General features: G+C 41.9%; 1 protein-coding gene across 1 annotated transcript in view; it reads left to right on the forward strand.

Moving 5' to 3' along the window:
• Positions 1 to 1,289: 1,289 nt before the first annotated feature.
• The window catches only part of fbxl4 (F-box and leucine-rich repeat protein 4), a 66,451-nt gene continuing 53,580 nt past the window's right edge, over positions 1,290 to 14,160 (forward strand). Inside the window, exons 1-2 of the mRNA XM_007892942.2 lie at positions 1,290 to 1,346; positions 9,907 to 10,503. Coding sequence (XP_007891133.1) covers positions 10,001 to 10,503 — 503 coding nt within the window. The 5' untranslated portion in view covers positions 1,290 to 1,346; positions 9,907 to 10,000. The remainder of the gene's footprint in view (positions 1,347 to 9,906; positions 10,504 to 14,160) is intronic.

Below are 14,160 nucleotides of genomic sequence, written 5' to 3' on the forward strand. Positions count from 1 at the left end.
GTATTTAGACAGAACTGCCGAAGGGTTGTGGACACGAAACGTTGATTCACTTTCCTTTCTCCATAGATGCTGCCTAACCTCCTGAGTGTTCCCAGCGACTCCTGTTTTTGTTTCACTTTACAGTATATTCTGTGAAGCGCTTGGAGACATCTCAATGATGTGATGAGGTGCTATATCAAATGCAACGATTATTATTATTACACGTAATGGGGCAATGTTATTGATCTGGATGACCCATTAACGAAAATCACTTACAAACTACCTCCACAGAGTGTAACATAACAATAATAATTGTTGCATTTGATTTCGCACTTTTCGTGTCAGGACATTTTAAAGCACACTTAGAGTGTAGTGACTGTGTATTTTGTGGGCATATGCAGCAGCCAATTTTCGCACAGCGATACTCCACAAGCAGGAACGAGTCAATGACCAATTTTTTTTTGGTGAGGGGGAGCGAATTATCAACCAGGATACCAGGATAATCTCCCTTCTCTTTTCAAACAGTTCCAAAGTGATGCAGTCGTGATGAATTCTTGAAGCAGATGCCTTCCTCCTTACATGAACAGCAGCTCAAGCAATGCAATGAATGTAATTGTCACATCCTGGAGCAAAAAAAAGGGGAGAGTTTTAAAATAAAATAAAATAATAATAACAATAATAATCTTTGCATTTGATATATAGCGCCTTATTGCGTCTTCAAGATACCTTGAAGCGCTACACAGAACGTACTGTAAAGTGGATTTACTTTAATAATAACATTAGTCCTGTAGTTCAGTGGTTAGAGCACTCGCCTTACAAGCGAGACACCTGGGTTCAATTCCAGGCACAGGGCGGAACCTTGGGCAAGTTTCGTTACTCCACACAGAGCCTAATAATAATCCCTCCAAAACCCAAAACAATAATAAATTGGTCATTTTCAATCCACGACTGTTTGTGGGACATTGCTGTGCGCAAATGGCTGACGCGTTTTGCCCACAAATAAACAGCCAATTCACTTCACAGTATATTCTGTGAAGCGCTTCGCGACGTTGAGAAGACGTGAAAAGCGCTATATCAAATGCAGGGATTATTATCTATTACAATAAATAATCTGAGATTATTTGCAAAATTGCTCCTTCCAGCCCCCCCTCACCTCCCCGCCCCCCCAACGCCCCCACACTCTCCTCTTCTCCCCTCTGCTCACTGGGGGGTCAAAAGTAGTGCAGAGAATTGACAGCAAAGGAGAAGTGAATGTTGCTGTGACGGTGAGGAACTACAAGTCCCGGCATGCCCCGCGCCGGCCCAGCAGTGCCCGGATATGGGTGACATGTTTACAAGATGAAGCACAGACAGTGACGGCGGCGAGTGTGAGTAACACAGTCACACACACACTCACACACACTGACAGTCACACACACACACACAGTGACGGCGGGAGTGAGAGTGACTGACACACACACACACACACACACACACGGGGGGGGGGGGCGGGGGCCTGAGTTGAAGGCGGCAGTAACTGCTGCGGCGCTCTCAGCGGCTTTGATACTGGGAACCGGGTACATAAACACACACACACACACCCACTGACACACACACACCCCACACACTGACACACACCCACACACACTCACACACACACTGACACACACACACACCCCACACACTGACACACACCCACACACACTCACACACACACTGACACACACACCCCCACACACACACACACACACACACTGACACACACACCCCCACACACACACACACACCCACACACACACTGACACACACACCCCCACACACACACACACACACACACACACACTGACACACACACACACACACACACACACTGACACACCCCCACACACACACACACACACTGACACACACACACACACACTGACACACCCCCACACACACCTACACACACACACACACCTACACACACACACACACACACCTACACACCCCCACACACACACACTGAACACCACACACTGAACCCCCCCTCCCACACACACACCTACACACACACACTGACACACACACACACACGCTGAACACACATGACACACCCACACTGACACACACACACACACACCCACACTGACACACACACACACACACACACACACTGACACACACACACTGACACACACACACACTGACACACACACACACTGACACACACATACACACACTGACACACACACACTGACACACACACGCACTAACACACACACTGACACACACACACACACTGACACACACACACACACTGACACACACACACCCACACACTGACACACACACACTGACACACACCCACACACACTGACACACACACACTGACACACACACGCACTAACACACACACTGACACACACACACCCGCACACTGACACACACACACTGACACACACACACCCACACACACTGACACCCACCCACACACACACCCACACACACACCCACACACACTGACACCCACCCACACACTGACACATACCCACACACTGACACACACACACACACACACACTGACACTCACCCACACACTACCACACCCACACACACTGACACACACCCACACACACACTGACACCCACACACTGACACACACCCACACACACTGACACACACCCACACACACACTGACACACACCCACACTGACACACACCCACACACACTGACACACACCCACACACACACTAACACACACACACACTGACACACACCTACACACACACACACTGACACACACATACACACACACACTGACACACACACACAGTGACACACGCTCAGTGATTAGAGCACTCACTTTGCAAGTGAGAGACCTGGGTTCAATTCCAGGCAGAGGGCGAAACCTTGGGCAAGTTTCCTTACTCCACACACCTAATAATAATAATTCCTCCAAAAAAACAAAACAATAATAAATTGGTCATTTTCAATCTACGACTGTCTGTGGGACATTGCTGTGTGCAATTGGCTGCCGCGTTCGCCCACAAATATACAGTCAATTCACTTTACAGTATATTCTGTAAAGCGTTTTGAGATGTCTAGAAGACGTGAAAAGCACTATATCAAATGCAAGGATTATTATTACACACACACAGTGATATATACACACACACAATGATACACACACACAGTGATATATACACACACACAGTGATACACACACACATACACATGCACACAAAGTGATACACACACACAGTGATACACACACACACACAGTGATGCACACACGCATACAGTGATATATATACACACACACACACGGTGATACACATACACAGACATACCGTGATACACACACAGTGGTACACACACACGGTGATACACACACATACACAGAGCTGAGCGAGCATACTGACAGCCTGGCTCGGGTCACGGGGAGAGCCCTGCAGTAACCCTCTCTCTGGGGTCTGAGAGACCCAGAGAGACTGGGACACAGATAGACTGTGTGTATGAGAGAGAGAGAGAGAGAGAGAAGTAGGGAGAGAAGTAGTGGAACACACAGAGAGAGAGGGAGAGCAGGCAGATCAGAGACAGACAGACAGAGACTGGGAGAGAGGCAGACAGAGAAACTGGGAGAGACAGAGAGAGGGGAGACAGACAGAAACTGGGAGAGAAACCGATGGAGAGAGTGACAGAGAGAAAGAGAGAGTAGGGAGGGAGAGATAGTGAGTGAGAGATAGTGAGTGAGAGATCGAGGGAGGGCCACTGACAGACAGATGAAGAGAGGGAGAAGGGAGGAATGGGAGACAGGAAAGAACTGTTTTGGTGGGCTGCATGTCTGATACTTGTGGAAACCCATCACCATCCTTAAGAATTTCCAAACCAAACTGAGAATTTCACATCTGTATGTAAATTACACATTTCTACATAGATTTCATATTTGTATGTTAATATGTTAATATTCCTGCACATTCACTCCCTAGAATGTAAATTAGTTAAGCATCCTGTAGATGCAGGTAAGACCCAAGGCTTGGGGCCTACAGAATGTGATCTGGGTACTAAATTAGAGTTTAACCACTAATTCTTCATAGTTGCTATGTAGAGCACTTTCTGGCAAGTTTCCCACTGCTTGTCCAGCCTTGCACCATCCTGTCCATTAGGGTTTTGTCTTGCAGAGTAAATAGGAGCTGAGCTGTGTAGGAAGAATCTCTGGTCCCCATCACTGGTCTGCCCCTTCCAAGTCTTGCCTGGCTGGTGTGTTATCAGCATGGTTCTGGAGTACAGACTGCCTGGGTCAGGGACAGCACTGCTGAGATTGTCACAGAGAATTTACTTAATTTTGATCTTTTGTTGCTTGACACGTCACCTTGGAGCTGTCAGAGACCCAAAGAGACCCTGTTAACCTTGCCCATCCCCATTCCTTTCTCTCTCACCCCCCCCTCCCCCCCAAACACGCACGCACGCACTCCCGGGAGAATAGTGGGGTTGTGACTAGTAGTCATTTGACACATCAAGGACATTTGGAGGAGGAGAAAGAGGGAATATGAAAACGAGTGAGTGGCGGACATGGATCCGCATGGAGTTTTGCCACTTAATGACTGGAACTTGTGTACCTGGGATTTGACGTTATGCACGACTTCCAGAATGCAAATGTGGTGGTGCCATGCATCCCTGCCTGTTGGCATTGCCATGCTCTATGTTAGTAGGTGGCTGTGGCATTCCTGGCTATGAAGGCACCTGCACAATACTTCATTTAATAATAATGACCTTTACATTTAGTATAGCGCCTTTACATCAGAGCAATGTCCCAAAGCGCTTTGCAGGATATACTGTAAAGTGCAGTGACTGTGTTTGTGTGCGCACCGGGTAATCAATTTGCGTACAGGTAGGGCCTACAAACAGCAATTAGGTGATTGATCACTTTTATTTAAGGGTTGGTCGGGCATGATATTGGGAGAAACTCCCTTCTCTTTCTGAATAGTGTCTTGGGGTCTTTTAACATCCACCTGAACAGGCAGACGTCTTGGTTTAACGTCTTACCAGAGGAATGGCACCTCCAACAATGCAGCACACCTCAGCACTGCATTGGAGTGTCAGCTTAGATTGTATGAGTTCCAAGTCCCAATGTGGGTCTCGAACTAACAACCTTCTGACTCTGAGGTGAGATTGCTACAACCTGAATCAGGCTGACATACATTTACGTTCATAAAGTGCCTCTCACGTAGGGAGGATGTCTTAAAGCGCATTTACGATGCTGGACGGACACCCGAGTTGGGGGTGAGAGCGAGGGTTTGGGCTGGAAAAAGATGACAAATCACATATTTTGAGATGTGCTTTGAAACAGGGAAGCAAGTGAGCGAGTCCGGGATGGAGTTCCAGAATATGGGGGCAGAATGGAAGACTGTACTGTCTAAAATGGAATATAATATGTCAAAGACTAGTATCTGTCTCCTTGGTGTTATTTTCATGGAGATGGATCGTTTTTGTAAAAATAAGTTTTCCCGCTCACCTTTTTGGTGGTGCTACACTCAAAATTTCAGTGGTTTGGGTATTTTTCTTTCTTTCTCATTCTCACTCTATCTCTTGTCCTTATCAAAATGTTGCTGCTGATTGTGACCTGCAATTGGCAAACTTTTTTTTGTCAGCTTTTTAAGTCATTGATCCTGTTATTTGGATGACATTTTTTCATGAAATGGTTTCCGTTGTCATTCCACCCGCTTAACATCATGCATGTTATTTTAATGAATATAGGGAAAAGTGTACATTTTTAAAAACGACATGATTTTTTGCTTTCAACTTACATTTGCGAAACTATAGTTTCAGTAAATTAGTATGTATACTCCCAATACTCTCCAAAAACTATAAAGATTTTATCAAATAGTTAAGACTTAATGCAGCACAATTTTAGTTTCAGTAGTTTAGGAATATAATTAATTCATACACTGCTGATAACTCAAGGAATTAAAAGTCTCCCTATTTCTTCGTTTGGTTTGACTTCACCGTGAAATCTGCTTATTATGAACCACAGTCATCATCCTGCCATGGTCAGTGTAGCGTTGTGAAGAGTGGGTATTTTCCTTCCAATTCACTTCATTTGCCCATTGAAATAATTCGAGGCGGTTTGGTGTTATGAAGCGTTATAAAACTGAAAACCTTTTTTCCGTGGGGGCAGTCCTTCTACAATAACCCTGGGTCGTGTGGCTTTGCTAATAGTGCTGGTGCTTACAGTGCTAACTGGACACCTGTTCTCTGGTGCTCACCAGCTGCTCTCACATGCTAAACAATGGTCAACATCTGTGTCTTCAGGTCACTGCTATCGTTTACTGTGCTGCACATGCACACGATGCACAGGAGACACCGCTAACGCCACTTCAGAAGTGATGTCAGCACGGCTTCTTGCTCATGGCAACCTCACCACATGAAAGGCGCTTTATAAATGCAACTTGTTGTTGGCAACTTGGAAGTTGAACATTTTTTCAAGTTTTCTTTTTCACAGCAGAGAGATTGGACCAGACCATTGAGCTATAACAAGCTTATTCTATAAGTAGTGGATGGTGCTACAAATTGTATTCCAGGATAAACTAATTTTCTTGATGATGAACTGGTAAAAATTTACTGAGTGAGGATAGTACTATATACCGGTAGCAATTTCAAGATTATTATAATAATGTATTGTACTATTTTTTTTAAAAAAAGTCAACTGCTGTGTGTAGTCGTTCCAACAGCGTTGCGATTTTGCTTTCCAATTATAAACTGACTTTTATTACAGCCACCTTTGAACCATGGAGGTATTATAGTTTTCTGCAATGAGTGGATCATAATAGCCTCCGAGCTTCAGCTAAAATGTCAGCAAAACTGCCAACAGTCATTAACATTATTATTCCATTTTATTGAGACTATCTAGTTTTTTAAATAAAGTACAGATAATCAATAGTGAGCACAAAGTGGCACACAATCCCAAAAGCTATGGTAATTTAACTAAGTCAGAATAATTCAAGAATGAATTGTGATTAAATGAGGGAATGGATGCAAAACTGTCAGAACAAAAAATAACATTAGCTCCCTCATTTAATAATAATAATCCTTGCATTTGATATAGGACCTTATCACGTCTTCGAGACGTCTCAAAGCGCTTCATATCTGTAAAGTATATCTTGTAGGTGAAACTCGGCAGCCAATTGCGCACAGCAGTATCCCACAAACAGTTGTGGATTGAATGACCAACTTACTACTATTTTTTTTGAAGGAATCATTACCTCCGGAAAAGGTTACCAATCGACTAACAACCGGGTTCCTACTTACTGCTAGGTAAACAGAGGCATGTGTGTGTGGAGTAAGGAAGCTTGCCCAACATTTTGCCCTGCCCGACCAGGAATCAAACCCAGGTCCTCTCGCTTGCGAGGTGAGTGCTCTAACCACTGAGCTACAGGATCCGACAAGGTCGTTTGGTTTACCATCCTGTGAATACTCACTGAGATCTAAAATGTCATCATTTCAAAGAGGATTCTTAATAAGTACTCAGTCACAGGTGGCCTATGCCTTTCAGATAACTGATGTACTTTAGGTAGAACCATAGGAACTAATAATCCTTGCTTTTTATGTAGTGCCTTTCAAGTCAGGAGAACATCTTAAAGTGCTTCACAAGATGTACTGTATTTTGTAGGCGAAATGTCACTCCGCAAGTTGATTGCATTGGAATTACACTCTGAAACATTCTACTTAGAGTAGCATTCCTGCTGATTGATGTGATGTAATTAGTTATAAGAAGACATACCATTTTCAAATTCTGAAGAGGAGGGAGAAAATGTAGGAGGAACAATAAACCACCTGGAGAATACCTTGTATATAACTGACCTGTTAAACTACACATTCTTATGCTATGAGCAAAGTTTACTTCGTAAGTTGCATCAGTAAGATATTTCACGTGATCCTAGTTTTATCAAGCTTGTGTGAATTGCTAAATCAGATAAACAGGGAAAAAGGACAGTATTCCCATCTTTCAATTGCTCAGGGAGATGAAATGGTCATGTAGGAGTCCTTTCAAATTTGTACATTTCATCAAGTTATCAACTAAAATAATCTTTGGAAATATTGCTTGTTTTTTTTCTCCTGACTGCAATTGTAGCAATGCAGAGCTGTTGTATTTTAAGTGTAACTGCTTTTGTAGGAGTTACAATCTCAGTCTTTTCCAAGGAGCCTGCAAAAGTTTACACTGTATTCATATGTCTTAGTCACTTGGGTGTCGCCTGAACAAATTAATATTAAAATTGTTAATGCAATTCACTAACTTTTTATTTTAATATTTTAAACCAGATTTACCACTATTTACAAAAGAGCAGTCTGCAACCAGTGGAGTCGCAATTTTCTGAAATAGAACTTTACATTTCAATATAAACTTTAAACTCTTATTACCCCACAATTAAATTTCTTTCATAATTTGTTTGCATTATTATTATTACTATTAATATTATTTTGCTGTTCAACATTTATATTCTACTAAAATATTCTCTTGGTCACCCAGATGAAGCTAAAGATTAATTTGAAAAGTTTTTTTTCTTTATGTTATCAACCGAGCACAGTTGAAAGCACTCTTTCCTCTGAGTCAAAACGGTTGTGGGTACAAGACCCGCATCAAAATTCATAGTCCGGGCTGAAAGTCTAGTGGAGTGCAAGGGGAACACTGCATTTGTTAGAGTTGCCATCCTTTGGATGAGATCCCATCTAGTTGTTCAGGTGGACATTAAAGACCTCAGTTTGTTTCAGTGTCTTGGCCAACAATCCCCTCGGTAAAAAACTATGGTGATTCATTAGGACTCTGTTGTGTGTAGGATCTTGTTGTGTGTAGGACCCTGTTGTGTGTAGGACCTTGCTGTGTGTAGGACCCTGTTGTGTGTAGGACCCTGTTGTGTGTAGGACCTTGCTGTGGGTAGGACCTTGTTGTGTGTAGGACCTTGTTGTGGGTAGGACCTTGTTGTGGGTAGGACCCTGTTGTGTGTAGGACCTTGTGTGTAGGACCTTGTTGTGGGTAGGACCTTGTTGTGGGTAGGACCCTGTTGTGTGTAGGACCTTGTGTGTAGGACCTTGCTGTGTGTAGGACCCTGTTGTGTGTAGGACCCTGTTGTGTGTAGGACCTTGCTGTGTGTAGGACCTTGCTGTGTGTAGGACCCTGTTGTGTGTAGGACCCTGTTGTGTGTAGGACCCTGTTGTGTGTAGGACCCTGTTGTGTGTAGGACCCTGTTGTGTGTAGGACCCTGTTGTGTGTAGGACCTTGCTGTGTGTAGGACATTGCTGTGTGTGGGACATTGATGTGTGCAAATTGGCTGCCAAGTTTGTCTACAAATATACAGTCACAACATTTCAAGAAAACACTGGAGCACTTTGAGATGTTTTGATGTGATATCAACAAATACAAGAACTATTATACTGTTTCTAATAAATCTGTAAATGTGTTGTTTTTATTGTGCCTTACCTAATGAGTAAGGGTGGGAAGGTTGGTTGTTTCTTCTGCCGCTTCTTTCTTCCCCCCATACTTGTTTTCATTTGACTTTGAAGTGACAGAGACCAAAGTACACAAAGAAATATCATTGCTTCTAATGGTGGTTTTACAAGATGTAGAAAAGTAGCAATGGGCCAAGTTCCTGTGATGCTATTTTCCTCCAATATATTTGAAACCTAGAAATCTTCTGCCTGGAAGGTGGTCATTTAGTCCGTGGGGTCTGTGCACTGTTAACTGTTTTTTTTAAGTTATTTTTTATTGATCCCAATTTTGCTGCTCTCTACCCATATCCTTTGAGCACAGACAAACATGACAGAATATCTAATTTGTTGTGTACGTGGAATAAGGGAGCTTTTCTGGGAATGAAGCTTGAGTTGAAACTTGTGTAAATGTTTTTCCAAAGAAAAGTGTACTTTTATTTCAGGTATTACTTTGACCTTGTTTTTCTGCTTCTTCCACACAGGGAAGAGCCCTTTTGCACTTGATCAAGAAGAAAAGTACAGCACTGAGGCAAATCAAGATTACAGCTGCTGCTGTGAACACCCAAAATAACCTCAATGTTTCCCATGATAACAATTTTGAGCATGTTTTACTACATTTGCCTTCGGCGTAGAGCCAGATCTGGTACAAGAGGAGAAGCAATGAACAGTCGTCGAGCTATTGAATCAAACAACCGCTCTTTGCCTCTCAGGGTTGAAGTAGTGCAGCATGCCAAAGAGGTGGTGGATTTTAGCTCTCAGTACGGCAGTGAGAACAGCTTGTCCTATACCATGTGGAACTTGTCCGGGCTGCCCAACGTCTACCCGAGTTCTGGAGACTTCACACAGACTGCTGTGTTTCGGACGTATGGAAAGTGGTGGGAAAAGTGCCCAAGTTCGCCTGGGCCATTCAGAAGGAACCCTGAAAGTTTTCAGAGCCAAGAATACGTTGAGCTGGCATTTGAGGAAGCTGTTTACCCCACAGCTGTTGATGTTTTGGAGACATACCACCCTGGGGCTGTTGTTAGGATCCTGGCTTGTTCAGCAAATCCATATTCCCAGACTCCTGCATCAGAAATTAGGTAAACACGGCTTTAGAACATCTGCTATTGATGAGAGCTAATATGGTTTCCAGGTACAAAGTAGAAAACAATCTGTAATCTATCTTATTTTCAATAATAGCATACTCATATTAACGTAATAGTGTTGCTTGCACAAATACAACAATAACTTTGGAAAGATTTCTTTTAGAAAATAATATCTTGGGATACAGTATATAGTTTGGGACATGACATGTGCATGCCATATTCTGCCAAACTAGATACTGCCAGGATGGTGGAAGGCAAACTGTGGTCCTTTTTCTTCTTTTGTCTAGCAATTTTTATTTTGTTAACTTGCATTTACCTTCATTCAGCATATTTATCCTTCATTCAGCATATTGTCTGTGGGGCTGTTGATTTTGGTATTGCATCTAATACTTGAAAGATCCCGATCTGCCAGACGTCCAGTGTCAGAAATAGATTACTGGGTTCAGTAGTTTGATAGTAATCCACTGGAACAAAATCAACCCGTGGGATCTATCGTTGTGTCCAGATTTGGAATCTTAGCAAAATATAGAATTTCTATGGCGCTGCTTTTTGGGGAGGGGAAGAAAGTGACTGTTTTTAAGGAAAGGTGGTACTGGGAAGTATCTTAAAATCTGTATGCCTGTTGAGAGAAAGCAAAGGAATTGAATGAAATTTTGGAGTTCTGCATTTCCTGATTCTGGGATATTGTGTGTGTGCTGGGAGAGGAATTTCTACGATACGGACACTTCAATTTTCAGTCACTGGGGTTTGGGATAGCAGAAAGAAAGTCGCTGTCAAGACAGTTTTCAACCAGTGAAGTAAATGTTGCCCTCTTACTCTGAATGGATGATGGGAGCTGGAAGAAAAGTGAGCTAAGAAAATGATTTAAACTTTTAAAGATCAAATGTAGAGAAAGGAATAAATGTTAATAAAGGTGGAACAAAATTGATCAGAAGAGAATACAGTATATAAAAAGGACAATAGGATGAGTGAGTAGTGAAAATATTTAAAATATTTTATTATATGTTTTAAGTGGTTTAGAGTTGGCATTACAATATAGCCCTCTTGGTGTTCAGTAATGTTACTTTTTTCCAGTGTTGTGGTGCTTGAGCTCAAAAGCCAATCTGCTCTCAGAGGCAGGAGTTTTGAAACACAGCGTTCTTAAGGGTTAAGGAGCGTGCTGATCCTGATCCCTGTGTGCTACGCATTAATGCAAGGTTCCTGAGAGCTGTCCTTGAGCAACGTGCTGCTTGGAATTAAATTGTGGCCTATAAGCAATTAAGTACTAAGGAATGCTACTTTGCGCATTTCACTCCTGTGGTTTTGCACTTGGATCTGATGATAAATCTCATGAATTTATTATCAATATTTACCTACATGGTTAGTGACAATTGTGGTGATTTTTGTCATCGGTCTCGCCTAAATTTTCTGTTGCTGCTTTTATAGTGGGTTCATGCCCCACACTGCAATTTTGAAATTATAGTTTAGGCTGACACTCCACTGCAGTCCCCACTGGAGTGTTGCATTATCAGGGATGCTATCCTCCAGATGAAATCCCATAACATTATTTGAAAAGAGAAGGCAGTTTTTCCTGATGTCCTTGGCATGAACTCCTCAACCCCCAAAAATGGTCATTCACTTCATAACTATTTATAGGAAATTGCTGGTGTATAAATTGGCTGCCGCATTCACGAACAATCTGAGCTTAGCAATGCTCACAAACAGCAATGAAGTGATTGACTTTTTTTAATTTGGAAGACAATTAGCCAGGACATTGGGAGAAATATTCTTCTCTTTTTGAAAAGTGCCATGGGATCTTTAACATCCAACTGAACAGGCAAATGGGATCTCAGGTTAACGTCTCATCAGTATTGCCGTATCAGCCTAGACTATGAGTTCAAAGTCCCGTTCTGGTGCTTGAATCTACAACTTTATGACTTGGAGGTGAGTGCTACCAATTGAGTCAGGCTGACACCTATCAGATTATATATCAGATGCAAGGATTATTATTGTACACCATTTATTTCCATTTTAGCACCGATATAGATTACCATACACTATTCATTTCATTCAGTAACTTCTTTCTTGAAATTTCTCCAGTCCAACACAATTTAGAGATTTTTTTCTCCTGTGCTCTCCTGAAAATGCTTTTTTTAAGTTCCTTGTTTACATATCCAGTTTATGTACTTTATTTACAAAAAGTGTTTGAGAGTGGAGAACTATGGTTTATATTGTCTTTCATTATAGACTGATAACTTGCCAACTATAGGTTATTAACTAGAGAGATAGTAAAGGGAATTTGGATGGATGGTAGATGGTCTGCTCCTGTCTGCATGTATTACTACTGTATAATATAACCCTAAGCCTGGGTTCAATAATCAGTAAATAATAATATTCATAATTTTGGGGGCATATTCCACAATCTGACACCAATAAATTTCCATTGACTGAAAATCAACGCCCGTTTGCTTGTAGTAAATGACTTGCTAATGGATATTTGAAATTAGAGCTTTTATTGAGGCAGCAGAGGTGGCCCTGTGCTTGTTGTATCACCGTTTTGTGTTCTCCAAGTGTGACATAGGAACAGGAGTAGGCCATTCAGCTCATCGAGCCTGTTCCGCCATTTAATTAGATCATGGCTGATCTATATCTTTACTAGAATTTCAATTCCAATTTCCCGCTTTCTCTCCGTATCCCTTAATATCCTGACCTACCAAAAATCTGTCAATCTCTTTCTCGAAGGTGTGGATGGATCCAGCATCCACGACCTTTTGGGGGAGAGAGTTCCAGATTTCTACCACCCTTTGAGTGAAAAATGCTTCCTAATTTCATTCTTAACTGGTCTGGTTCTAATTTTAAGACGATGCCCCTTGTTTTGCATTCCCCAACATAGGAAATAGCTTTTCTGCATCTACCCTATCAAATCCCTTTATCATCCTAAAAACCTCTATCAAATCACCCCTCAATCTTCTAAACTCGAGGGAATACGCAGCCTTTCCTCGTAACTTAACCCTTTTTGGTCTGGTAACATTTTGGTGAACCTGTGCTACACCCCCTCCAAGGCCAATACATCTTTCCTGTGTGGTGTCCAAAACTGAACGCAGTACTCCAGGTGACAAGTGTTGTTGAATATACTTTTGAAAAAAATTAATTAAAAATAACCGTCAATAATATTCAACAAATATAACAAAAAAAATTATTTCCATCAACCCTAAATGCATTAATATCTAATTTTTGTGCACTGTTCATCTCGCCATTCCTGTTTATACTAGATGAAATTCAATTTGATAAATAACTTGTAGCATAATACATAGATTAGAAGGAATAATTTACTTAATCTCAGGTTAAGGTAATGATTAAAAATCTGAATGCCATTATTCTTGGTTCAATCTGTACACAGCAATGTTTTTGAAACTAGAAGATTCCAGAATAAGTTAACTGAGATGTAACAAATTTGACTGTGGAGAGGAACAGCTGGAAATAAGTTAAGTCTGCATGACCACAGTGGGAAGCTGAAAAGCTGTAATTAGGTGGTCCTGAACATGAGAGCAGCTTTTTATAAAAATAAAAAAATCTGTCATTTCACTGTCTTACCTGTACAACACTTAATGCTTCATTAACTAAGCGACCTTCTGTATGTCCAAACTGAGGTACATTATAGCTGTTCAGTCT

This window comes from Callorhinchus milii, unplaced genomic scaffold, assembly GCF_018977255.1.
Source record: "Callorhinchus milii isolate IMCB2004 unplaced genomic scaffold, IMCB_Cmil_1.0 Scaffold3, whole genome shotgun sequence".
NCBI classification, from domain to species: Eukaryota; Metazoa; Chordata; class Chondrichthyes; order Chimaeriformes; family Callorhinchidae; genus Callorhinchus; species Callorhinchus milii.